This window comes from Rhinopithecus roxellana, chromosome 16 (genome assembly GCF_007565055.1).
Source record: "Rhinopithecus roxellana isolate Shanxi Qingling chromosome 16, ASM756505v1, whole genome shotgun sequence".
Taxonomy (NCBI): Eukaryota; Metazoa; Chordata; class Mammalia; order Primates; family Cercopithecidae; genus Rhinopithecus; species Rhinopithecus roxellana.
In genome coordinates, this window is record NC_044564.1 from 4603620 (window position 1) to 4630171 (window position 26552).

At 41.3% G+C, this 26552-nt stretch overlaps 1 protein-coding gene across 1 annotated transcript in view; it reads left to right on the top strand.

Annotated features, from left to right (window-relative positions):
• The window catches only part of LOC104676241 (astrotactin-2), an 809378-nt gene that overhangs the window by 621080 nt on the left and 161746 nt on the right, over positions 1-26552 (top strand). The window contains exon 12 of the mRNA XM_030920120.1: positions 5657-5845. Coding sequence (XP_030775980.1) covers positions 5657-5845 — 189 coding nt within the window. The remainder of the gene's footprint in view (positions 1-5656; positions 5846-26552) is intronic.

Consider the following 26552-nt stretch of genomic DNA (forward strand, 5'->3'; position numbering starts at 1 on the left):
AATAGATTATGACACCAAAGCCTAGGGAAATTAGCAGACTTGATCAAGGTCATATAACTGGTAGATGGCACAACCTGTATTTGAATTCAAGTTTAATTAGCTCTAAAATCTCAACTTGTGACTCCCTTAGAATCTCAATAAATTCACCAACATAGAAATTATACAAACTACATTGTCAGTCTAAAAATGCAGTAATATTAGAAAAAGAGGAACAAACAAATGATCTATTTTGGAATTATATTTTTAAATATCTTCTCTAAGTGGCACTTGGATATGGCAAAAATCAAACTCAAATTTTCACCTCGTTAGAAATGAGCAAGAGCATGAGGGCTGCATGTCAAACTTATGGGGTGTGGGCAAAGCCACAGTCAGACGCTTCAAGGCATTCATTAAGAAGCAAGAAAGATTGAAAATAAACAAATGAGGCATTTAACTCAAGCAGCCATAAAAAGAAGTATAAAACAAAGTCAGAGAAAACAGCAGGAAGGAATTAATACAAATAAAAGCGGAAATAAATTAAATAGAAAAGAAAAAAGGAAGCTCACCAATAAAATACAAAATACAAAAAGCCTGTTCAAAGGAGAGAGCAAAGAAAACACAAACATATTACAAATGAGCTAGTGCTTTAACTATAGAAACATAAAAGACAAAAGAAATTTAATGAGAACACTGCATAGAACTTTACACCAATACATATGAAAGTCTTGATAAAATGCATTATAATGTTAGAAAATATAAATTACCAAGTTTGAGTCATGAGGATATAGAAAATCTAAATAGGCAGATAATAAGGAAATAAATGATAAGAACTAAATATCTACAACTGAAAAGAAGTCATCAAGCCCAGGGGATTTTATAGGCAAGACTTATCTAATTATCAAGTAACGGATAACATCTTTTCTATATAAACTGATCCAGAGAAAGAAACAAAAAAGGATAGTTTTTTAACTTATTCCATAATCCTAATACCCAAACTGAGCAAATATATGCTCAGTTTACACATAAGCAAAGGAAGTACAGAGAGGTTATGTATATATGTGTATATATACACATAAGCAAAGGAAGTACAGAGAGGTTAAGTAGTTTGTCTGAAGTCACACAACTGGTAAGTGGCAGAAGCAGGATTTGGACTCTGTTAGTCTGGATCCAAAACATACTTGGATAAACCTCTACAGCATAGTACCTTTCATAAATGCCCATGAATAATCTCCAAAAGACACGTGCAAAACCTTTATGCAAATAGTCAAAACTTCACTGAATGTTTTAAAAGAACAGTTGATAGAGATACAAACTATGTTTCTGAATTAGAGAACTCCAAATTATAAAGATGCTGTATTAGTCAGGATAAGATAAGCTTTCTTCCTGTAGCCAATGAGCCTCCTCCCCCAACCAGAAGTTTGTGCACAAAAGTTAATTTCTTACTTGTGCAAAGTCTATTGTGTTTGTGGCAGTCTTCCTCCATCCTGTAGAATGCATCAGGAACACGTGGTCTCCAAGCTTGCCATAACAAGGGAAGAGGCAGCTTGAAAATCACAGGATGTTTTCAAAAAGGCTAAGTCCGGTAGTGACTTGTATGGTGTCAGCACAGATTCCATTGTTCAGAATTCAGTGACATGGCCCCTTCAGCCCAACTGCAAGACAGGCTTAGATATGTAAGTCCAGGAAGAGGACATGGTGTTGTTAATGCAAGATGTCTTTGTCACAGTTATCAGAAGTGCCTAGCACAGAGTTAACTTGCAAAATGTATTTATTAAATAAAAGAAAAGTAAATAAAATTAGTATTGAAATCTTCCCCCAATGTAGTTTACAAATTCAAAGCATTGCCACCCAAAATTCCACTAGGGATTTGCATACAATTTGACAAGCCCATTCTGAAATCCATTTGAAAGGAAAAACATGGAAGAGCAGTCAGGACTTTGGAAATAGAAAACTAGTGTTGATGAAGGGGAGGTGTATTACCTTATTACTATATGCAAAACAGGCAATAAAGCTATAGTAATTAAAATAGCTTGGAATTACTGCAGGAATATACAAATAATTAAACAGGAAAAACACCAACCATGTATACATGGCATATGTAGGGATTACACGTGTAAAAAAAATAACATTTCAAGTTTGTTGTTGAAAGGGGTCACACATTTCAGACAATTGCCAGCCATTTTAAAAAACAGTTAAGTTAAAATAACCACTCACACTACATTCAAAAATAAATGCTATACATATTAAATAACCAAAGATTTTTTAAACCTAAACAATACTACAATAATATACAGAAATATATTTATCATCTTGTGGGTTTCTAAAGATTGCACAAATTTCAGACACAAAGACCAAGAGAGAGAGGTAATAAGATATCAAAAGCAAGATTAAAATACAAGCACAGACTGGAAAAAAATGTTAATATATATGGAAGGTGAAGGATAACTACCCAGAAAATATTTAGAGCATATATAAACCAATACAAAGAAAAGGGCAAATATCACAATAGAAAAATAGTCAATGCACATTAATGGATAATCTATAGAAGGAGAAATGCAAGTGACCATAATGTGAAAAGGTGCTGAACTTAATCAGTAACAAGGTAAATGCAAATCCAAACAAAAATGAGTTATTTTTCCTATCCTAGATTGGCAGTAATGAACATGAAAGATGTAGAAAAATGGGATCTCCCATTCATCAATTATAGGATTGTAAATGGTAGAGACTCTACCGGTGACTATTTAGTAGATCTATCAAAATTTTAAAATTCATAAAACATTGACCAAGCAATTTCCTTTCTGAGTATCTCTTTAATAGAAACACATAGTTGGGCACAATGATATATGTGCAAAGGTCTTCATTATGGCACTGTTTGTAATAACAAACAGCTGTAAACAGCCAAAGTGCCCATCAATAAAAATTAGTTAAAAGCATTATGGTACATTTATACTGTGCAATGCCAAATAACCATTAAAAAAGATAGATCTGTATGTATAGTGTTTTGAAAAGATCTCCAAGAAATAGCATCAGGTGCAAATGCATGTCTCACAACAATATATAGTGTAATTCTGTTTATGAGTTTATTATGAAATGTGTTTGTGCATATGTGTGTGTATATAAATCCCCCCAATTTAGTCTACAAATTCAAAAAAAGTGTATGTATACACACACAGACACACACACACACACACACACACACAAACATACACACACAATATGTATTTAAATGATCGAAAAACTCCTGGAAGAGCACATAACAATTAACAATGGTGACTTCTGGGACAGCAAGTGAGGAGTGGGAAATGAAGAAGTTCCATATTTTACTCTATGGACTTTGATAATGGTTTGTTTTGTTTTGTTTTGTTTTTGAGATGGAGTCTCACACTGTTGCCTGGGCTGGAGTGCAGTGGCATGATCCTGGCTCACTACAACCTCCACTTCGCAGGTTCAAGTGATTCTCCTGCCTCTGCCTCCTGAGTAGCTGGGATTACAAGCTCCTGCCACCACGCCTGGCTAATTTTTATTATTTTTTATTTTTAGTAGAGACAGGGTTTCACTGTGTTGGCCAGGCTGGTCTCGAATGCCTGACCTCATGATCCACCCGCCTCACCCTCCTAAAGTGTTGGGATTACAGGTGTGAGCCACTGCGCCCAGCCAGACTTTGATAATGTTTACTCAACTTCAACAATAATATATTTATTCACAGTCACACAGGCATGTGGGTGTGTGTGGATGGGGAGAGAAAGAGAGAGAGAGAGAGAGAGAGACAGAACTCTGGCCAGTGTACCCAGTAAACCATTTCTCCAGTATTTTCTGAATAAATGGATGGAACTAGACTTATCTAGCACTCACCATGTACGATTCACTTCCGTATACACTCATTTCATTTGCACTGCAACTGTATTAAAAGGGACTTAGTAATGTTTAGCAGATGCAAAAAGAAGGAGATATACTTTACCAAGGCTCTGAGACAGGGCCCTTTTCCAAGAGATTTCCCCACTGCACTATGGAAAGGAACATGTGAACGTTAGAAAGACAATCAGTGCATCAGTGCAGTACACCGGGGATTGGGGAAAGCAGAGAAACAGTGACGGTTTGCTTCATGCATGAGACTTCTGGCTTTTCACTAGAGTAATCTTGGGTCAAGTTTTCAGCTATGCTTTTCTTCTTTCTGCCTCCAGTTCAGCTCTATATCTGTAGCATCAGCAACTGCTTCCCACAACCTGTGTACACTTTCTTTCCAAACCACCATACAGAGCCTCTTCCTTCTCCCATCTGAGTTCCTGAGTCCCTTTGCAGTTAAAGTCAATGAATCTTTGCTACACCCTTTGAAAGAAAGGCAAATAAGCGATTGCCTGCTGTATACTTTCTCAAACTGGTATAACCCAACCAGGGTCATTTTGTGCACATAGAAGGTGTCTATTTTGGAGACAAAATAGACAACTGTCCCTTTTTCTAACAGAACTGAATTTGAATATCAACTTTGCTACTTATAGTATGACATGCTTTATTTCTTGGCTCCTTATTTTGCTTATGTGTAAAGCAGAAATGATGATATTACTCTTTCTTCATGGTTATATAATAAATACAGAAAGTGTTCAGTGAATAGTGCATGCTCAACAAATAGAAATACCATCATTACTACCACTATTATGATTATTGTGTTAAGTACATTGCAGTTCCTGGGGTTTTTTTGTGGCCTAGGTATCATGTGACCTTATAGCTTCCTACTGAATTAAGGAAGGTAGGAGTGTCTACTGTATTTTACACATGAGGAAACTGGAGATCATAGACATTAAATGACTCACTCATGTTCATATAGGTCACAAGGAGAAAAATGGAATTTGTACAGGTCTGTCCAATCTCACAAACCATTTTCTTGTCTCTCTTTACTTATTTATGTGCACCATACCCCTAGTGTGTAGCACTGAACTTTGAAAAGGTAGACACTCACAGAATTCCAGTTTCTGGAATGATTTTTTAGGGGCTGAGATCTTTGATTTCTTGCCCCTACCACCCCCATCCCCTCCAGCCCACGCCTCTCTGAGATTTCTTTGTCACTGCAAATCTTTTCAAATTGCAAATATTCAGATGCCTGTTTTGCCCATAGATGAGACCATCGCTGTCTCAAAGGCTGGTCAAGGGCTTTTCTGGCTGTCAGAAATGGGTGGTTAGACCAACGGAGGCTGCTAAAATCCCTGAGTGAACAGAAGCCTTGTGCTGTCCATGGTCCTGGAAAGTTTCACCTCTGAGCTACCAGGATGATAGAAACCTTGTATTTGCTACAGTCTTCTATCTTGGTTGACAGATGCACTGGGAATAGATTCTTGTTTGAGACACTGGTTGATAATTCCCTGTGAATTGGTCTGTCATGCTTTTTAAAGTCTGTGTGTTCATGGGAAACAGTTTTTAAATTTGCTTTGTGTGTGGATGTGCATGCTGGTGTCCCCTTGATTCCTCTAAAATGTCACAAATGACTTTCCTTGAATTTACCAATTTGCAGTATTAATGTGCTTCTCTCTAGACATCTGTGCCCTAGATAGATTCCAGGCAGAATAGCTGTCTCCTTCCTAAACTCTGACCTGTTTTGCAGGGAAAGGAGGCCTTGGTTTTAGGTCACCCCCAATGGGGGCATTCAGGGTGTGAAGCTAATTCTCAGCTCTGTTTTATCATACAGTTGCGTGGAGGAGTACAAACTGGCTCCTGATGGAAAATCCTGCTTAATGCTCTCAGATGTCTGCGAGGGCCCCAAGTGCCTCAAACCTGACTCCAAATTCAATGATACCCTCTTTGGAGAGATGCTACATGGTTACAACAACCGGACCCAGCATGTGAACCAAGGCCAAGTCTTCCAGATGACCTTTAGGTATGCAGTAGATACTTGCACATTGCTGGTCTGAGTCACTGACAAACAACCTGGGCATAGGGAGGAAGCCATGGGCACAACGGGGTAGAGACTGTTATTCAGGCCAACATCACTTTGAGCTCACAGGTACCCTCTTAAGGAGTGTTGAAAGTCAGCAAAATTTATTCCACAGGGTTTCTTTTTCATGGTCCTTGCATATATTTGTCCCACCTTGCCATTTTCCTAGCTCTATCCACATATTTTAAATTCTATCTTTAATTATCCTATAAGTACAGTTAATGGCGTTTTGAAAAATATTAATTAATCTTTCAGTCTACTGAAAAATAAGTATTTTATGTATGCTGTTCAGGTAGTTCAAAAATAAAGACATTTAATGAAGTAGGAAATAAAAATCCCATCACCCAGATATACCTAGAATTAACATTTTCCTGAATGCTCTTAAAATTTCTACTTCTCTCTTTCTTGCTCTGTTTTTTCCTATCTGCCTACACACACACACACACACACACACACACACACACACACATCCCAAATCCCAGTAAAGCTGTTTAGAAATTGCTTTTTTTACTCAATAAGTGAGTGATGGCTAGGTTGGCCAGATTATGTGCAGATTAAACATGCAAGATATTGGTAAAGGGTTTCCTTAGACAGTTGAAGAAACTGGAACTGTTCTGCCTAAAGAAGATAAACCTTAAGTGGTGACTTATTCATGCCTCAAAGCTTGAAGAACCATAAGGTAGTAGAGTGAGATTTGTTGCATGTATAGAAAAGGATTATCTAAATGCACACACACACACACACACACATGCACACACACATACTTTTAGCCATGTTTGCATAAAAAAAAGAATAAGATATTATCACAAAGCAAGGTTCTCCTAATCATTTGAGGTCATATCAATACAAGTCAGAACTAGTAGTAAGTCACCATGATAGTCATCATTGTTTCCATTCCATCATCTTACTAATAGTAGTGATAATTGTATTATGAGTGGTAATAATGGTTACCATTTATTAATAATTATTCTGTGTTAAGCTCTTTACTACTAACTACTACTGCTAACAATAATAATGTCCACTAACATTGATTCAGCATACGCGAAAGGGTTTTCTAAGTACTTTTTAACTATTAAGTTATGTAATCCTCACAATGATCCTGTGAGGCAGGGATTATTATCATCTTTTTTATACAGAAGAGAAACAGAAATCTAAAGTAGCTTTCCAAAGACTCCCTTCTAGGAAGGAGGAGAGCCAAGATAATTTCATTTTAGCTTCATTATTAGAATCATTGGCGGCACTGTGACCTCCATTTTACAATTGAGAAATTAATCCAGAGAAGTTGAGTGACTTTCTCAAGTTCATCATCTAGTAAGAGGTAGAGTCAGGAATCAGATGTAACTCCAGCTGACTCTAAAACCTTGCTCTTGTATTTCAATTCAGCACACCCTCTTACTCCCATTTTAGAGAATGAGAATGGAGATGTGAATTCACTAAACTGTTCATCCTTATAATCATCATAAACTCTTTCAGAACCTCCTCTTTCCCATGTACCATGCTGGTTATTGGGCATAAGATGGAAATTGAGATAGAAATAGCCCCTCTGACACTTTAGGTATCGTTGGCAGGTGGACCCACGACTCAGATACTCAAGCAGAGGCTGAATGCTACTTTACTGGAAAAGCTCTGAGCCAGGCATGGTGGCTCACATCTGTAATTCCAACACTGTGGGAGGCCTAGGTGGGAGGATCACTTGAGCCCAGGAATTTGAGACCAGCCTGAGTAACTTTGCAAGACTCCATCTCTGCTAAAAAAAAAAAAAAAAATTAAAACTGGGCCTGGCGTGGTGGCTCATGCCTGTAATCTCAGCACTTTGGAAGGCTGAGGTGGGCAGATCACGAGGTCAGGAGATTGAGACCATCCTGGCTAACACGGTGAAACCCCATCTCTACTAAAAATACAAAAAAATTAGCCAGGCGTGGTAGCAGGCGCCTGTAGTCCCAGCTACTCGGGAGGCTGAGGCAGGAGAATAGCATAAACCTGGGAAGCAGAGTTTGCAGTGAGCCGAGATCACGCCACTGCACTCCAGCCTGGGCGACAGAGCGAGACTCCATCTCAAAATAAAATAAAATAAAATAAAATACAGTTATTTGAACATGGTGGTACATGCCTATAGCCCCAGCTACCCAGGAGGCTGAGGCAGGACCATCACTTGAGCCTGGCCACTCAAGGTTACAGTGAGCTATGATTATGCCACTGAAATCCAGTCTGGGCAACCGAGTGAACACTTGTCTCTATTGAAAAAAAAAAAAAAAGAAGAAGAAGAACAAAAATCAGAAAAAGCTCTGAGGGAAATTTAAGGATAGTCTGGATGAACTGTGGTTCAATGCTGAGATTCTATGATACTAGTTTTCTATAATTTTAATGGTCTATGAAAGTGTGTCTTGAGCAACATCATGGATAGAATAGTGCTGCTTGGAATACAAAAGAAAAAAATAAAGGAATTATTCCTTCTCTTTGAGGAAGAAATTTAAAAGCTTGCAAGATGACACGCACAAGTTTTTAAAAAATAGAAAAATTTAATTTGCAAAGCAGTGTTCCAAGGAAAGACAGTGGTTTCCAAAGAGTTCCCATGGGAAGCCTGTTGAAAGGAATTAGAAGGAAAGATAAAGGGCTTCTCAAAGGACAAGGCTTGTGAACTGAGGTTTGAAGTGATAGCAAAGAATAGTGCCTCTTGGGAGAGATAAGAGTTAAAGGGCATTTTCCTGTCCAGGAAGGAGCCTGCAAAGGCCCAGACATATGGAAAAGCAATAGTGGGAGTCAAGAAAACAGACTTGCAAATGAACCTGCCTTCAAATCCCAGCCCCATTCACGACAAGCATAATTCTACTGCTTCATCTTTAAAATGGGGTGCTTTTAACAGAAGCCAGCCATTTCCATAGGTACATTGCATGTTTTATGGAGTTTCATTTCTCACAGCAGCTCTCAGAGTAGCTGGCATTTGATAATTGAGCCAATGTACCATTCTCTTGTGTGAAGAATAGCTTGGTCCAAAAGAAGGATCCACATGTATAGTAAGAGGCTAGATCCTGAACAAACTTCACTAAATTCTGGGATTTCATTTCACATGCGGGGAAAGGACTTGGTCACAAAGCAAGTCATTGTGGGACCATGTTCTCAGATCTCCTGACTGCCTGGGGTGTTTATCTTCCCACTGCCAAAAGACTCATCAGTAAGAAAGAGCATGGCACCGCTGGGGGTGGCGGCTCATGCCTGTAATCCCAGCCCTTTGGGAGGCTGAGGCGGGCGGATCACGAGGTTAGGAGATCAAGACTATCCTGGCTTACACAGTGAAACCCCGTCTCTACTGAAAATACAAAAAATTAGCCGGGCATGCTGGTGGGCGCCTGTAGTCCCAGCTACTCCGGAAGCTGAGGGAGGGGAATGTCGTGAACCCGGGAGGCGGAACTTGCAGTGAGCCAAGATAGCGCCACTGCACTCCAGCCTGGATGACAGAGCGAGACTCTGTCTCAAAAGAAAAGAAAAGAAAAGGAAAGAAAAGAAAAGAAAAGAAAAGAAAAGAAAAGAAAAGAAAAGAAAAGAAAAGAGCATAGCATCTTAAAGGCTGGCCTAGGGGTGTCCAGTCCCAGTCCCAGACACAACTTTAGGCCCATTAGAAGTCATTGTTCTGCCTCAAACACTCTGCTTATTGTTTCCAACTTCTCAACCCTGGATTGCCTCTGAACAGCCGGAGCCTAAGTGCCCTGATTTGCCCATGGAGGGGAGTAGAGTGAACAGACCAGGATTTTCTCTTTTGATGACAGCCTCAAGATTTAGAAAACTCCCAAGACTACCACCATTATATTAGAGCAATCCATTCCATTTAAGCTCTGTCATCCTTGGCTTCAGCTAAACTTTCTTTGCAATTATTTCCATCTTCCAACCATGTAACCTCTTGGAACCATGCTAAGTCAGTTGCTTCCCCACTGTGGAAAGGCAAGCCACTTCTGATGAGTCTAAATTTATCTTTTCCTTTTCTTTCCTTTTGAAACGGAGCCTCACGCTGTTGCCTGGGCTGGAGTGCAGTGGCGTGATCTTGGCTCACTGCAACCTCCGCCTCCCAGGTTCACACGATTCTCCTGCCTCAGCCTCCCAAGTAGCTGGGATTACAGGCACACACCACACCTGGCTAATTTTTTGTATTTTTAATAGAGAAAGGGTTTCACTGTGTTGGTCAGATGGGTCTAGAACTCCTGACCTCGTGATCCACCCACCTTGGCCTCCCAAAGTGCTGGGATTACAGGCGTGAGCCACTGCGCTCAGCCCTAAATTTATCTTTTTCAAGTCTCCCTTCCTGAGCTCCAGGCAGTGGGGAGAATGGAGCTCCTTTGTCCTTCATGTTCCTGAAAGCCTGCAAGTATTTCAGCATCAAATGCAGTTGTCATTTCTCTCCTCCTACTACTTCCTTTCCTCCCTCCTCTAAGTAATCTCTGGTCCAGCCCTAGAGAGTAGCCAGCAAGTACTGCCACCAGCCGTCTCACCATATGCCTCATTTCCTGACAATTGGCTGGCCTAGGATATCAAACTCTCTACCAGCTAGTGTCTCCTGTGTGACAGCTACAGTTCTGCTTTGTTCTCCTCCCTGCCCCTGCCTAGATCACCCCACCTAGCAACTGCTGATATAAGAGAGGTCTGTGTTTTCATTTCCTCTCTTGAATCTCTGAAAGAGCAACCCGGATTTCTGCTTTACAAAGTGCTTAAAAATGTAATGTCTCTGACCTAGACAAGAACTTAAAGATTAACTATTTCAGACCTTACTTGTACAGATGGAGAAACGGAAGTTCAGGAAAGGATATAACTGGCTCAGTATTCACAGTGATTGGAACTCCTCTCACCCTGAAAGTTAGTTTCTGACTCCCAAACCAGTGCTCCCTGGTTTCTTGTTCTGCAATAAAGGATGTATGCAATTACTTTATATCCCATATCAGCATGTGATAAGGAGAGCGATGTGTTCTATCCCTGTTCTCAGTGTAGAGTGAGGACCCAGGTGTCACAGGGGGAGACCAAATTGATGACTAAGGAGGGATCTTAGGCAAAGACCACTCCATGGGGAGCTACCTCTTCAGGTCACTGCATATAGGCTACAGCCTGTTCCTGAGGGTGTGAGCATGTGGTGATATTTCCTGACCAGTCCGAGGGTTCGCACTGTGTGCAAAGATTAAGCATGGTGCACATTAAGGGACTCACATGAAAAGCTTAAGACAGGGCAAGAGTGACAAGGAGACTCAGACAGAGCAGAGGCAGGGAGAGGGAGGCAAAACAGAGGAGACACTAAAGAACAGTCTGTGTCACAGCAGGAGGGAACAGCAAGCAAAGAAAGAATAAAGAAGAGATGGAGAGCAGTGAACAGATTTAAAGAGGTACAGAGACAGCAGAAGGTGGGGAAGTGGGAAATGTGTGCAAGATGGAAGGACTGAAGGAGACATGAAAAGATCAAGAAAGAAGTACACGGAGTTCATACAAAAGTCAAAATACAGTTTATTCCTAGGAAGGGAATGGGGCTTGTTTTGAGAGACTGAATGGAGATGAGAGAGACCACTGGATTAGGAATTAGGTTGAAATTGACATGAATGAAGCCTTTGGTAAAATGTCAAGTTCTGTGGAAATGGGAAGAGCCAATGATTTTGCTTCCAAATTGCTCCCAAGTCCAGTAAGTGATGTCAAGCTTTGTTGTTTCTTTTTTTTTTTTTTTTTTTTTTTTTTGAGACAGAGTCTCGCTCTGCTGCCCAGGCTGGAGTGCAGTGGCCAGATCTCAGCTCACTGCAAGCCCCGCCTCCTGGGTTTACCCCATTCTCCTGCCTCAGCCTCCCAAGTAGCTGGGACTACGTGGTGGGCCACGTCGCCCGGCTAGTTTTTTGTATTTTTTAGTAGAGACGGGGTTTCACCATGTTAGTCAGGATGGTCTCGATCTCCTGACCTCGTGATCCGCCCGTCTCGGCCTCCCAAAGTGCTGGGATTACAGGCTTGAGCCACCGCGCCCGGCGCTTTGTTGTTTCTTATCCCTTCCAGTGCACAGTGTTGGTCTTAGTGATCCATATAGGGTCACTGTCAGAATCCCCTTTCCTTTGTTCTTGATCAGTGTGGGAATTGACAGACTGTTCAAGTGAAATAAACTCATCAAAGGTTGGTGGTATTTGATGTTTATTTGTTTGTTTTTTACTCTCGCCCTGCCCCCTTACCCTCATTCATTCTACTTCATTCTTATAAGGAAGAAAGGTCAACTTTGGTTGTAGATTGCAGAGATTTAGATAAACATCAGTCAAGAACTGTTATTGAACCTGGTGTCTCAGAAATGGCAGGAAGGAGAAGTTGCTTGGAAATGGGGACTGAGCAAATTGCAGTGGTAGATCTTGCAAAAGCCTCATCATAAATAAGATAGGTCTGCTGGCCACAGGCATTTGCCCATAGGCCCTGAAGAATGACCTGCAAAGAGCTGGAGGAGCTCATGAAAGATTTATTAGAAAGGGACTTTTCAATCTTGTCTGCTTATCAGATGTGCATATTGTATAGCATAAGAGGACAGTTTGGGGTAAGATATGGGATTTGGGGATTCAGCACCGACAACCCACGCCTGGCAAGACAGAAGGGCTTTCTATAAGGATTCAAGGAAAGCTGGTCTTTGTTAGTAGCACTCACTCTTTCCCCCACTGAGGATACTGAGTCAGTTCTTATTAAGTGGTCTCCAAAGCTGTTCTGGCCTATGATTTTTCTATTGCCTTCCTAAGAGATGATTAATTAAACATACTGCTTCTGAAACCTTCTCTCCTCTCCCTTCCACCTCTTTCCCTCCTCCCCCGTTTTAATGGTGTGCACATTTTTTATGTGTCTGGTCCTGTACTGAATACTTTATGTGTTTTTCCATTTGATCTTTTCACACCTATTGCAAAGGAGCCATTAACAACTTGGCTTTATGAATAAAAGGAAATGAATGTATCAGTCAGAATGCATTAGTTTGTGTCTTGGGAACAAACAATTTCAAACTTCAGTGGCTTGAATGTGAAAGTTTTTATGTGTTGGTCATACCACATGCCTCTCCCTGGATGGCAGGGGCTCTAGCCGTTCTGGTGTTTGGAAATCTAGACTGACGGAAGAATCACCTTTCTGTGCTTCCATTAATGCTTCCATAGTGAGAAACAAACTTGGCTATCATAACTTTCTCCTAGCAGTGAAATTCTGCTTCTATTTCTAGTCAAATTAAGTCCCATTGCTATCTCAAAGGACTGGACAGAGACATGCTATCTTATGATGCGTCTTACGATAAGACATGCTATCTTATCTCAGCACATTGTAAGACTCTGAGAAGCAAAGGCACAGAAATATTTGTGGGACACTGAAGCACAGAGAGATTAGGCTAACTAGCCTAGCAGTCAAACAGCTAAAGAAGTGGTAGCATCTGGGTTTAACACCAAAGTTCACTTAGCACATGCCTTCCAGGCTCCTAGCACTCTCCTGTTTCATATTGCAGCCTCTGAGAACTATAATACATCCTTCTATTCTCTTGTCAATTTATTTCATTCAGTTACTGAAGAACCACAAACTTTATAGCTGGAAAAACCTTGGAGAACAATTTGTACAAACTCTCCTGTTGTTTGTTTGTTTATTGTTTGTTTGTTTGTTTGTATGGGACAGAGTCTTGCTTTGTCGCCCAGGCTGGAGTGCAGTGGCACGATCTTGGCTCACTGCAACCTGTGCCTCCTGGGCTGAACTGATTCTCCTGCCTCAGCCTCCAGAATAGCTGGGATTACAGACGTGTGCCACCATGCCCAGCTAATTTATGTATCTTTAGTAGAGACAAAGTTTCACCATGTTGGCCAGGCTGGTCTTGAACTCCTGGCCTCAAGTGATCCTCCCATCTCAGCCTCCCAAAGTGCTGTAATTATAGGTGTGAGCACTGCACCTGGCCAAACTCTCCCCTTTTGTAGATGGGATACCTGAGGCTCACAGTGTTTAAGTAAAGTGTCTAAAGTTGTATCACTAATACATGAATAAGCCAGTCCTTCAATCCTCAGCCTGTTTGTCTGCACTATATTCTGTCTGAAGGCTTGGAGACATGGCATCCAACCCTGTACAGGAGCACCAATGCCAAGGTCCTATAGAGAATTAGTGGCAGAACCAGGCCTGGAAGTTGTGTTTGTGCACTCTCAGGTCTGTGTGCTTTATAATAGATGATGATCTCATTGAAATAAGAAAAAGCAAAAGAGGCTGTTAGTGGAGACAGTATTAATTAAAAGGAGGCATTAGCTTCTGATTTTTCAAGGCTGTTCCCAAGCCTCTCTATGAAGCAATATTCTGCAATATTCAAACTCTTAGCAAAATCCTCAATTTGTCACTTGGAAACATAGCAGTTTGCTGCCTTCCTTGCGGGACCATTGGCAAGATCTTGGAAGTGCACTGAGGACAGCAGTTGGAACTGGATTAGAGGAGTCAAGGGGTGAATTTTCCTGGCATTCTAACTCCTGAACTGGTTGCAGAAAAAAATCTCTTTTCCTTTGTGTGGCTCCATGTTTCCAAGGTTTTCTGACATCTTTGGCAGGAATCAAGACCAATGTTGGGCGTACCATAGGGGCTGGAATCAGAAAGCTAATTTTTTTTTTTCAAACCACTTTATTAAAGTATAATTGACATAAAAAAAAGCTGTTCATATTTAATGTACATAACTCGATTAGTTTGGAGATAAGTATATACGAGTGAAACCATCACCACCATCAAGGCCATAGATAGATCCATTACCTTCCATAGCTTTCTCCTACCCTCTTTGTTTATTTAGTGTTTTTGTGCTGAGAACATTTAACACCCGGCATTTTGGTATGCCAAGATGGGAGGATCTCTTGAGGCCAGGAGTTCAAGACCAGTCTGAGGATTATAGTGATATCATATCTCTACAAAAAAAAAAAAAAAAGTTAGCTGAACATGGTGTTGTCCAGCAGTAGTCACAGCTACTTGAGAGGCTCACTAGAGCCCAGGAGTTTAAGGCTGCAGTGAGCTGTGATGGCACCACTGTAGTCCAGCCTGGGTGACACTGTGAGATCCTGTCTCAAAAAACAAAATGAAACACTTAACATATCTTAGTGAAATTTGAGTCTACAATACAGTATTGTTAGCTATGGAGACTATAGTGTATAATAGATCTCCAGAACTTATTTATCTTGCATAATAAAACTTTGTTCCCAAAACCTTGTACCCTTTAGTCCTTGCCTCCCCATTTTTCCGTTCACCTAGTTCACCTACTTTCTGACAACTGCAATTATACTTTCTGCTCCTATGAGTTTCTGATACTGTTCTGCCATTTCCTGCTGTATCACCCTTGACCATTCTTTTTTTTTTTTTTTTTTTTTTTTGAGATGGAGCCTCCCTCAGTCGCCCAGGCTGGAGTGCAGTGGCCGGATCTCAGGCTCACTGCAATCTCCGCCCCCTGGGTTTACGCCATTCTCCTGCCTCAGCCTCCTGAGTAGCTGGGACTACAGGCGCCCGCCACCGCGCCCGGCTAATTTTTTGTATTTTTAGTAGAGACGGGGTTTCACAGCGTTAGCCAGGATGGTCTCGATCTCCTGACCTCGTGATCTGCCCATCTCGGCCTCCCAAAGTGCTGGGATTACAGGCGTGAGCCACCGCTCCCGGCCACCCTTGACCATTCTTCTCCCTGGTTTCTGTGGCCTCTTCTGTAAATTAAGGCTAGTGCAAATATCAGACAGAGGCTGAGAGCATCTGATACAAAGCATAGCATTTTTGCTACTCAACTCTTATGGCCAGGAGCTTAATGAAGCCTTTCCTATTCACCTGATCATAAGAATCACGTGGGACTGCACCAAGACCCACCATTTTTCCCAGAGAAGGGGATCGGGAAAGTGCATTTTTACCAGTATTTCCAGGTGGTTCATATGATCCAACAATTTTGGGATACAGTGACTTGGTGTTTAAGAGGCTAGCTCTGGACTCAGAGACCCAGCTTGCCTTTGGTCAACTGTGTGACTAGAGGCACATTATTTCATTAAGCCTCAATTTCCCCCATCCCTAAATTAAGAATAACAGTAACAATGCCCACTTCCTGGTGTTGAGATAATTAAATGGAATTGGAACCTGTTTCATATCTGTCCTTGGCAGACAGAAGACCCACAGTGCCATAGGGGGCTACCAGGTTCATCACTAAGGAGGCGTAAGCAAAGCTCACCTGCATATGCAGGATTATGCAGGGACTAGATCCTCTTCCTGACTGGTGTGCTGCTGTTAAAAGCTAAGAGGGTCCAAATCCCGTGTCTGCCCTTTCCAAGCTGTGTGGCTTTGGATAAATTTCTTAACTTCAATAATCTCAAGATCTTCAACTATAAAGTGGTGTTTTACCTTAAAATATCCTCCAAGAATTTTGGCAAGGATTTAACAGGCAAATAAGCAAAGCTCCCAGCACACAGTAGGTTCCCAATAAATATTCCTTTCTCTGCCTTAAATTGCATTCCTTTCCCCCCAATTCCAGGAGCTATACAGCAAATGAAGATGGTTTTTTTTTTTTTTTCATTCCCTGCAAAACTTATTTCTGAACTGGAGCCAGGGTTATCCTCTCAACTTCTTCCAAGCAGCACATGTTTTGGTAAACATGGTGCTTTCATCAAATGCCCAGGATAGGGGTGGAAGCTCAGCCCTTCGTGCTCTGGGGATGAGGGTCATGGGAAGTGGACAGCTCAGCTAGCAGTATAGAATCACAGCCTTGGGAAAACATAATCTCTCCAGTGTGTTCTGTCACCTGTGTCTTATAGGGTCACCCGTTTTTTTCTGCCTGAACATTCCATAGTGAAATACATCTCATTAGGAGTGTGGGATTTAAGTGTTCATATTTACTGTGTGGAATTCGATAAAGGGCCTGGGCCCAGATCCAAAAGTTGCAGTGGTGTGCTAATCTCCCACCTCTGGGGTGATATTAAAAATATTTAATGATAAGGCCAGGTGCGGTGGCTCACGCCTGTAATCCCAGCACTTTGGGAGGCCAAGGTGGGTGGATCACAAGGTAAGGAGTTCGAGATCAGCCTGGCCAACATGGTGAAACCCCGTCTCTATTAAAAATACAAAAAATGAGCTGGGTGTGGTGGCGGGTGCCTGTAATCCCAGCTAATTGCGAGGCTGAGGCAGGAGAATTGCTTGAATCCAGGAGGCGGAGATTGCAGTGAGCCGAGATTGTGCCATTGTACTCTAGTCTGGGCAACAAGAGTGAAACTCTGTCTCAAAAAAACAAGCAAACAAAGAAACCAAACAAAAACAACAAAACAATTTACCAATAAGCATAAAAGTGCCACTTGCCCAATAGGAAAGGAGGCCCTTTCAAACAGCATGAAGCTTAACCAGCAAGCCTTGCTGGACTGCACATCAGTCTCGCTCACCTACTACCTGTCCTAGTTTTCTTCCCGTATTATCACCACATCACATCCTCTGTCCATTTCCCAATACCCTTAAAGCATAATCCATCTTGTAAAACGATGTTTTCTAAACCTTTCAAAACCTGTGTTTGGGGAGCATAGGCAGATATTTCTCCCATGACACAAGTTGACAAAGCAGATTGATGCTCATACTCTTTACATGAGAAAATTGAAGCCCAGAGAGACGAAGCATGGCATTCAAGGCCACACAGCGTGTAAATGATGGAGCCAGGATTGAAGGGCTGCTCTTGTAAACACTCCACAGCCTCTAGATAATGTGTGTGCTCAGGCACACGCCACGCACATGGTCTAGACCAAGCTCATCCAACCCGTAGCCCACGAGCCATGTGTGGCTCAGGATGGCTTTGAATGTGGCCCATCACAAATTTGTAAACTTTCTTAAAATATTATGAGGTTTTTGGCTGGGCTCAGTGGCTTACACCTGTAATCCCAGCACTTTGAGAGGCCGAAGCAGGCGGATCACCTAAGGTCAGGAGTTCGAGACCAGCCTGACCAACATGGAGAAACCCCGTCTCTACGAAAAATACAAAATTAGCCAGGTGTGGTGGTGCATGCCTGTAATCCCAGCTACTCGGGAAGGCTGAGGGAGGACAATCACTTAAACCTGGGAGACGTAGGTTGCGGTGAGCCAAGATCGCACCATTGCACTCCAGCCTGGGCAACAAGAGTGAAACCCCATCTAAAAAAAGAAAAAAGAAATATGAGTTTTGTTGTTGTGTTTTGTTTTTGTTTTTGCATATCAGCTATTATTGGTGTTAGCGTATTTTATGTGTGGCTCAAGACCATTCTTCTTTCAATATGGCCCAGGGAAGTCAAAAAATTGGACACTCCTGGTCTAAACCATATGATCCTCTAAGAGCTGTGAAGCAAATAATAGCTCATCATCATTATTATGCATGAAAACCCTATCTAAAGGTGGGAATTTTCCATATATCTGCTTAAAGTCAGAACTCAGTACACATGAATCATACTGGTGCTTCTCAAACTCTAATGTACAAACCGATTGCCTGCTAAAATATAGATTATGCATCAGTAGGCCACAGGTAATAAATTCTTAGGCTCTGCATTTCAAATGAGCTGCTAGGTCCGAGGACCAGCTTTGTTTGTTTGTTTGTTTGTTTGTTTGTTTTTCAAACATATGTAAGAGTCTCTTTTTTCCGGGCCTCAGTCCCGTTTCCCAAAGGACTGTTAAGTTCCTTTTGTATTCACCAGAATTTTAAATAAATTAAAATATGTATTTCCAAGGGGGATCATATGATCTAAATAGCTATCTAGCCAGCCAGCCATACTGTTCTGCACCTTGAATTTTTCATTTACTCATAGCTCTTGGAGAGCTATCAATGTTTATAGATCTTCCTCCTACGTTTCAGGCATGCCATATTTTTCCATTGTAGGGATAACATATGCTCCATGAGGGCAGGGATTTTTGTCTGTGTTGTTCATTGCTGTGTCCCTAGTTCCTGCTGAATATGTGTTGAATGATTGAATCATGTAATTATTATTATTTTTTTATTTTTATTTTTATTTTTTTTTTGAGATGGAGTCTCGCTCTGCCGCCCGGGCTGGAGTGCAGTGGCCGGATCTCAGCTCACTTCAGCTCACTGCAAACTCCGCCTCCCGGGTTTACGCCATTCTCCTGCCTCAGCCTCCCGAGTAGCTGGGACTACAGGCGCCCGCCACCACGCCCAGCTAGTTTTTTGTATTTTTTAGTAGAGACGGGGTTTCACCGTGTTAGCCAGGATAGTCTCGACCTCCTGACCTCGTGATCCACCCGTCTCGGCCTCCCAAAGTGCTGGGATTACAGGCTTGAGCCACCGCGCCCGGCCTGAATCATGTAATTATTAACCACTCTTTTATTCATGCACATCTAGGTTGCTTCCAGTTTTTGACTTTTCCGAAACATATTTCAGTGAACAACTTTGTGTGTATATATATATGTGTGTGTGTGTATATATATATGTGTGTGTGTGTGTGAGCATACTAATACATCTGTAGAACAAATTCCTAGGACTAGAATGATTGGATTAATTGTTATGTGTGTTTTATTTTATTATTTTTTGTTTGTTTTTCTTTAAAATTTTTTTTTTCAACTTTTGAGATTTGGGGGTTACATGTGCTCATTTTTTACCTGGGTATATTGCATGATCCTGAGGTCTGGGGAAATGAATGATCCCTTTGCTCATGTACTGAGCATAGTACCCAATATTTAGTTTTTAAGCCTTTTCCCCTTTCTCCTTCCCCCCTCAGTAGTCCCCAGTTTCTGCTGTTCCCATCTTTATGTCCATGAGTACAGAGGACTAGCTTTGAATAGCAAAGTGTTAAACTGAACTTAAATGTTAGATGGAAACACCAGCTGCCTAGGTTATGCCTGAGAATGGAGGATTGTTGTTCCTCCATTTGCCAGTTTCAAAGCAGGAACCAAGTCCCAAGGCCAATGGCACTAGAGATCCATGGAATCCTAAAGAAGTCTTCATCATGTAATCCTCTCTAGAGTGACCAAGTGCAGAGAATATGTTTCAGTTTTGCAACAGCCAGGGGAGACAGCCCTGTCCTGCAATCCAGTAGGCCCCCAGTGCATAATGTAGCAGAGGTTATTTTGGTTAATCCACTCTGCTATCTGATGAGCACAGGGATGCTCAGAGATCAGTGCCAACAGAGAAGGCACTTATTGAAGGCAGGCTGCAAACTCCCGAGTGCTGAAGCCACAGTAGGGTGCCTGGATTCGAGCCTCCTCTATGTGCCCACGCTGCAATTTCAGCCACAATTGGATGCAGCAGAAAGCTACTTACCAGCAGAGAGCAGTGCTGCATTCTGCTTCAGGTCAAAGGTTGAAGACAAACTGGAAAAGTATCGAGAAATTCATTTGGGAGAAGACATTGGCCTGGGTGAAGCTTTATTATTCTTAAGCACTGAAACAAAATTCTCATAGCATCAACACCCATTAGTTTAATTGGAGACAGAAAGTAAGTAGTAAAATTAAGATCTAGTGAAAGACGCTCTTTATTGTTTTTTTTTTTTTTTTTTTTTTTTTAATGGGGAGCAGGAAATTGCAATCCATTTTTAAACAAGCCCTCTGTAATCTTTCCCCCTATTTATGGTAAGACAGGAAAGAAAAATAGCTGCTTTAATTTTTTTAAATTTTATTCTCAATGTTCACATCTCTAAATATACCAAACATGGTCATTTTATGAAGAAAACAAATTATACAGACCATACTTCAAACGTTCTCCAACGAACCTAAAAATGTGTCTCTAGACAGCAAAAGGTGCTAAAACAACAAAATCAACAAGATCCATTTTGCTTGTCTTCACAGCTCCCTTTCCCCCCTTTTTTTGGTTTTGTTTTAAATTTCTGGCCTCAAAATCCCTGACTGTGTTCTTTTTCTAGAAGGGGAAAGCCTGTCTGAATCATTGAGACATCTGAAGCAGAGACAGTTTTTAAAGAAGCGCAATTTCATTACACTCAAATGCAGGCCGTAACTCAGGCTGGTCTAAATGCTCAGAAGGAAGAGTCCTTAGGGAACCTATGAACAGATAAGGATAGATTGTAATTAGCACAGTCATTGTAATTAGCAGAGCAATTGTAATTAGCACAGTGATTGTTTGTTCATAATGGGTGCTTCCAAAGTGACTCCAGGCAGTTTGTTCTCTTAAGTATCTTCTGCCATTTCCCCCCATGATCTTGTTTACACTGCTAATGCACTAAAGTGCTTAGCAATCTCTTTTATAAATAAACACTTCAAAATTATGGGCCAGCCCAGCCCCTGGTCAAGCATTATGCATTCTTAATGGAGCCCACATTGCTGAAATTTTACTATATTACATTATGGTAAGTCCATACTGGTATCTCACTCAAGAAAGAAATCACACCTCAGAAGTCATTTGTTACTGTTATTGTTTTATTAATTATGAGAGGGAATCAGATGATGACAAAGAAATGAACTTGAGGTCAGAAGTTCTAGCCCTGACTTTACCACTAGTTCTCATTTGTGAGTTAATGAGTTTTGGTTGAACACCTGTTATATATCAGGTCTTATAAATCTCTGGAGATAGGGCCGGGCACGGTGGCTCACGCCTGTAATCCCAGCACTTTGGGAGGCCAAGGCAGGTAGATCATGAGGTCAGGAGTTTGAGACCAGTCTGGCCAATGGGGTGAAACCCCGTCTCTACTAAAAATACAAAAATTAGCTCGGTGTGGTGATGCATGCCTGTAATCCCAGCTACTCAGAAGGCTGAGGCAGTAGAATCGCTTGAACCTGGGAGGTGGAGGTGCAGTGAGCTGAGATCACACCACTACACTCCAGCTTGGGTGACAGAGTGAGACTGCATCTAAAAACAAAACAAAATAAAATAAATTATCTGGAGATAAAAAGAGGAAGAAGACAGTTGAGGTCTCTATTCTTGTGCAGATGGACTCGCCAGCAAGTGCATTTTGCTCAGTGAGAGGCAGCGAAGACTCCCTGGAAGAAGTGCTCCCTGAGACCTGGAGGCTAGAGTAACAGTTAACATGTGAGGGAGTGTTCCAGGCAAATGAGAGCAAAGAGGGTCTGTAGACGTGAACATCAAGGTGGGTCATGAAGGGGTGGAGGGATGGGATTGCAGAGGTAAGGAAGCCATGGCGGAGGATGGACATTCTATCAGGAAAGGCTATGTAAGCACCAAAGGGGGCCATTACTAGCTGTAAGACCTTGCACCTTCTAATCGCCTTTCTCAGCCTCAGTTTTCTCACCATGAAATCAGGGAACAGAACGGTGCCTGCCTCACAGGAGAATTATGAAGAGGAGGAAGAGGTGATGAGAAAAGCAGGGTTAGGCCGGGTGCGGTGGCTCATGCCTGCAATCCCAGCACTTTGGGAGGCCGAGGCAGACGGATTATCTGAGGTCAGGAGTTTGAGACCAGACTGGCCAACATGGTGAAACCCCGTCTCTACTAAAACTACAAAAATTAGCCAGGTGTGGTGGTGCGTGCCTGTAATCCCAGCTACTTGGGAGGCTGAGGCAGGAGACTCGATTGAACCAGGGAGGCAGAGGTTGCAGTGAGCCAAGATATCACACCACTGCACTCTAGCCTGGGTGACAGAATAAGACTCCATCTCAAAAAAAAAAAAAAAAAAAAAAAAAAAAAAAGAGAGAGAGAGAGAGAAAAGACAGGTTAAAATGCCTTGTAAAGGTTTGGTAATATTAGTGACATTTGCCTCAACATGAATCCAGGCATCTGTGAGATACCACTTACTCCAGAATTGTGTCGTAGTATGCATTCTGTCACACTTGAAATCATGTGAGATGCAAATTTGCCAGCATTACTTTCTCTGTATTCCTTCCAGATAAATGAAAGAGTAAGTCTATTCTAAGCTCACATTAATAAGCCCACATATGTGTATCAAGAAAATTAACTTTTAGGGAAATATTTTTATTTCAGAGAGATGCCCTGAATAGAAATGTATGTAGTAACAGTTCTAATGAAAGATATGATCACAGTTTATTGGATGTGAATTTATACAGAAAGCTCCAAGGGCAGTGTCTGGGGTTTTATGTAACATCACCACTGAATAATTACTATTAATGATAATGTAGTGGAACACCTCACAGGTGGCTTTTAAGGGTCCAAAATGAGCATTTATTTTTTATGTAGCCTGAGATCCTCAGAGGAGCCCATTAAGTGGACAGTTAATTAGCAGGCACAAGCCAGGAGTCAAAGCTACAGGCATTTGAGTAGCCCAGGGCTGGTTAATTCATTGTATGCCTGAGGACTTTGAAAGAACCTTAAACCCTGAGTCAGCCTCTCCATTCTTTACTGAGTTCCCAGTGACCTTGAGGCTGCTTCAGTTTCTTTTGATGCTTTCTAGAGTAGGAGGAAAGAAAGAGGATGAAGTGATTGTTCTTACTTCTCATGCCATAGTTCAGAGAACTAAAGTTACTCTAAAGGATACCCCTGTAAGTTTCTATTAATTCCCTATTTCTTAGGAGTTAGTGAGGACCCAGCCACTGGGAATAAACAACTCCAGAGACCATATAGGCATTTTGCAGCTGTATTTGCAAAGGAGGTAGAAACACAGCTTGAGAATTAAGCTAAATTGCAATTAAATTTGCTTCAGCTTTGTGCTCTAGCCAATCAGTACACATCAAGTGCTTATTCTGTGACAGGTTTTGGGGATTCGGTCTGAACAAAACTCAGTCTGATGTCGGTGTAAAGGGGAAAATAATATACTTTTTTATTTTTTGTATTATCTTTTTTTTATTATTATACTTTAAGTTCTAGGGTACATGTGCATAACGTGCAGGTTTGTTACATATGTATACTTGTGCCATGTTGGTGTGCTGCACTCATCAACCCGTCAGCACCCATCAATTCGTCATTTATATCAGGTATAACTCCCAATGCAATCCCTCCCCCCTCCCCCCTATTTTTTGTATTATCTAAGGCTATGTTCACTTTGTTTTTTACTGTCACCCCCTGTCATAGAAAAAAATAGGATTGAATTCTTCTTAATGAGAAAAATTAAATACTAAGGGTTACTGTTTTGTTGGGTAGAGTTAGACATTGGAGGACCACAAGCCATTGTACTAAGACAATTTCTGCCACTACTGAGAATGTATGATGTTAGTGGATTTGCAAGTGTCATTTTATAAATGAGGTAACTGGGACTCAAAGAGATCTGATGACTTGACTGACATCACATAGCTGGGGTCAGAGCCTTACTTACTGGGTCTTTCTGAAACTTGGGTGTTCTTTTCCATACTCCACTCAGACAGGGTTATTTTTAATATACAAATACCACTTGTATATATTTATGAGATACAGTGTGATGTTTTGATATGTGTGTACACTGTGGAATGATTAAATCAAGCTAATAAACATATTCATCATCTCATATACTTTTTGTGATAAGAATATTAAAAAACTTTTCAAAGCAAATTTTTGAAATATACAATACATTATTAACTGTGGTCACCACACTGAGCAATGGACTAAAACTTACTCCTCCTGTCTAATTGAAACTTTGTACCCTTTGACCAATCTTTCCCTGTTCTTCATCATCTCCTCCCAACTCCTCATCCTCTCCCCACCCCCTGCCTCTGACAACCACCATTCTACTCTCTAATATGAGTTTGACTTTTTAGATTCCATATGCAAGTGAGAACATGCAGTATTTGTCTTTCTGTGTTTGGCTTATTTCACTTAGCATAATGTCCTCCAGGTTCAGATAGGATTTTAAAAATATATATATTTTTTATTTTAAGCAGTTTTAGATTTATAGATAAATCACAAAAACAGTACAGAGAGTTCCCATATACCCTGTGACCAGTTTCCCACAGCATCCTCTTACATTTGTATGGTACATTTGTTATAATTAATAAATCAATATTGATACATTATTATTACCTGAAGTTCATACTTTATTCAGATTTCCTTAGTTTTTATCTGATGTCCTTTTTCTGATACAGGAGCCCATTCAACATACAGACATCAAAGCAAAATTACACTGGATTATGTTAAACAGGCAAGAAAGACTTTATTCAAGGCTATTGCAATAGAGGAAGGAGAGAGAGGTCTGAACTCAATTTCACTGAAACTGAAAAGGACAGGAGGGTTTTTAATTGCTGGGGTAAGTGGAAAAGTACCGGAGGACATTAGGAGATAAAACAATAGGATGTGTCCGGCACATTGAGTTATTCTTGACTTTGCACATGTATTTCTCTGTGATTAGGGCATCTGTGTTTGCTAATTGGTGTCCATGGAAGTTAGGCTTCCACCCTTCCACAGAGACTGGGAGATAGGGATACTGTCTTCCTTGATTACATTTCAAAGAGATAGCTCCCATGTCCTTGAGAAAGACAGTCTTAGGTTGTAAAACTGGCAAGAAATTTCCTAAAAGATTTATGTCTTAAAGGGGAAGATAAATAATTTACAATTGCAAGTTTCTAAAGTAAATGATCTAAGAAAAGGCTGGTCAGGGACCTAGAGACTGGAGAAGCCTGCCTGGTGCTTAGTCAAGCTGATGGAAGGTTAAGAGCATCTTGGTCACCATCTCACACTGACTTGTCCATCTCCTTAGCTCCCCTTGGCTGCGACAGTTTGGTAGGCGTATGTATTAGTTCATTCTCACTCTACTGTAAGGACATACCCAAGACTGAGTATTTTATAAAGGAAAGAGGTTTAATGGACTCACAGTTCCCCATGGCTGGGGAGGTCCTAAGAAACTCACAGTCATAGTGGAAGGCACCTCTTCACAGGGCAGCAGGAAAGAGAAGGAGTGTCCAGTGAAAGGGGAAGCCCCGTTTAAAACCATCAGATCTCTTTAGAACTAACTCCCTGTTATGAGAACAGGATGGGGGAAACGGCCCCCCGATTCAATTATCTCCACCTGGTCTCTCCCAGGACCCATGGGGATAATGGGAACCACAATTCAAGAGGAGATTTCAGTGGGGAACAGACAAACCATATCAGCGTAGGTTTTTTTTGTTTGTTTGTTTGTTTGTTTGTTTTTTGAGACTGAGTCTCGCTCTGTGGCCCAGGCTGGAGTGCAGTGGCCGGATCTCAGCTCACTGCAAGCTCCGCCTCCCGGGTTTACGCCATTCTCCTGCCTCAGCCTCCCGAGTAGCTGGGACTGCAGGCGCCCAGCACCTCGCTCGGCTAGTTTTTTGTATTTTTTAGTAGAGACGGGGTTTCACCGTGTTAGCCAGGATGGTCTCCATCCCCTGACCTCGTGATCCGCCCGTTTCGGCCTCCTAAAGTGCTGAGATTACGGGCTTGAGCCACCGCGCCCTGCCATCAGCCTAGTTTTAAACTGATTTCTTAATAGGTATTACAGTTACAAAGTTTAAAAACACAAACAGCATAAAAGACATCCAATGAATGAGGAATGTCACTCCTTTCTCAGTTTTTTTCTATCCTTTTCCCCTGTCCCCCATTTTTATTAGTTTTTTGGGTATCTCTCCAGTATTTCTTTATGTAGTACTGATCGTAGTAACAAGAGTAACAAGTAACAGTAGTGATTGTAGTAATAAGAGTAACAAGATAACAATGACACACTGCACCAGACACTATTTATCTTCTCTCTACCAAAAATACTTTCGAGCGCTTATTCTATGACACTGACTATTCTAGGAAACCAGGAAGACAATAATGAACAAAATATATAAAAACCCCCTGCTCCGAAGCTTTATATTCTAGTGTAGGATACAGATAATCAACAAATAAATATATACTCTGTCAGGTATACACACT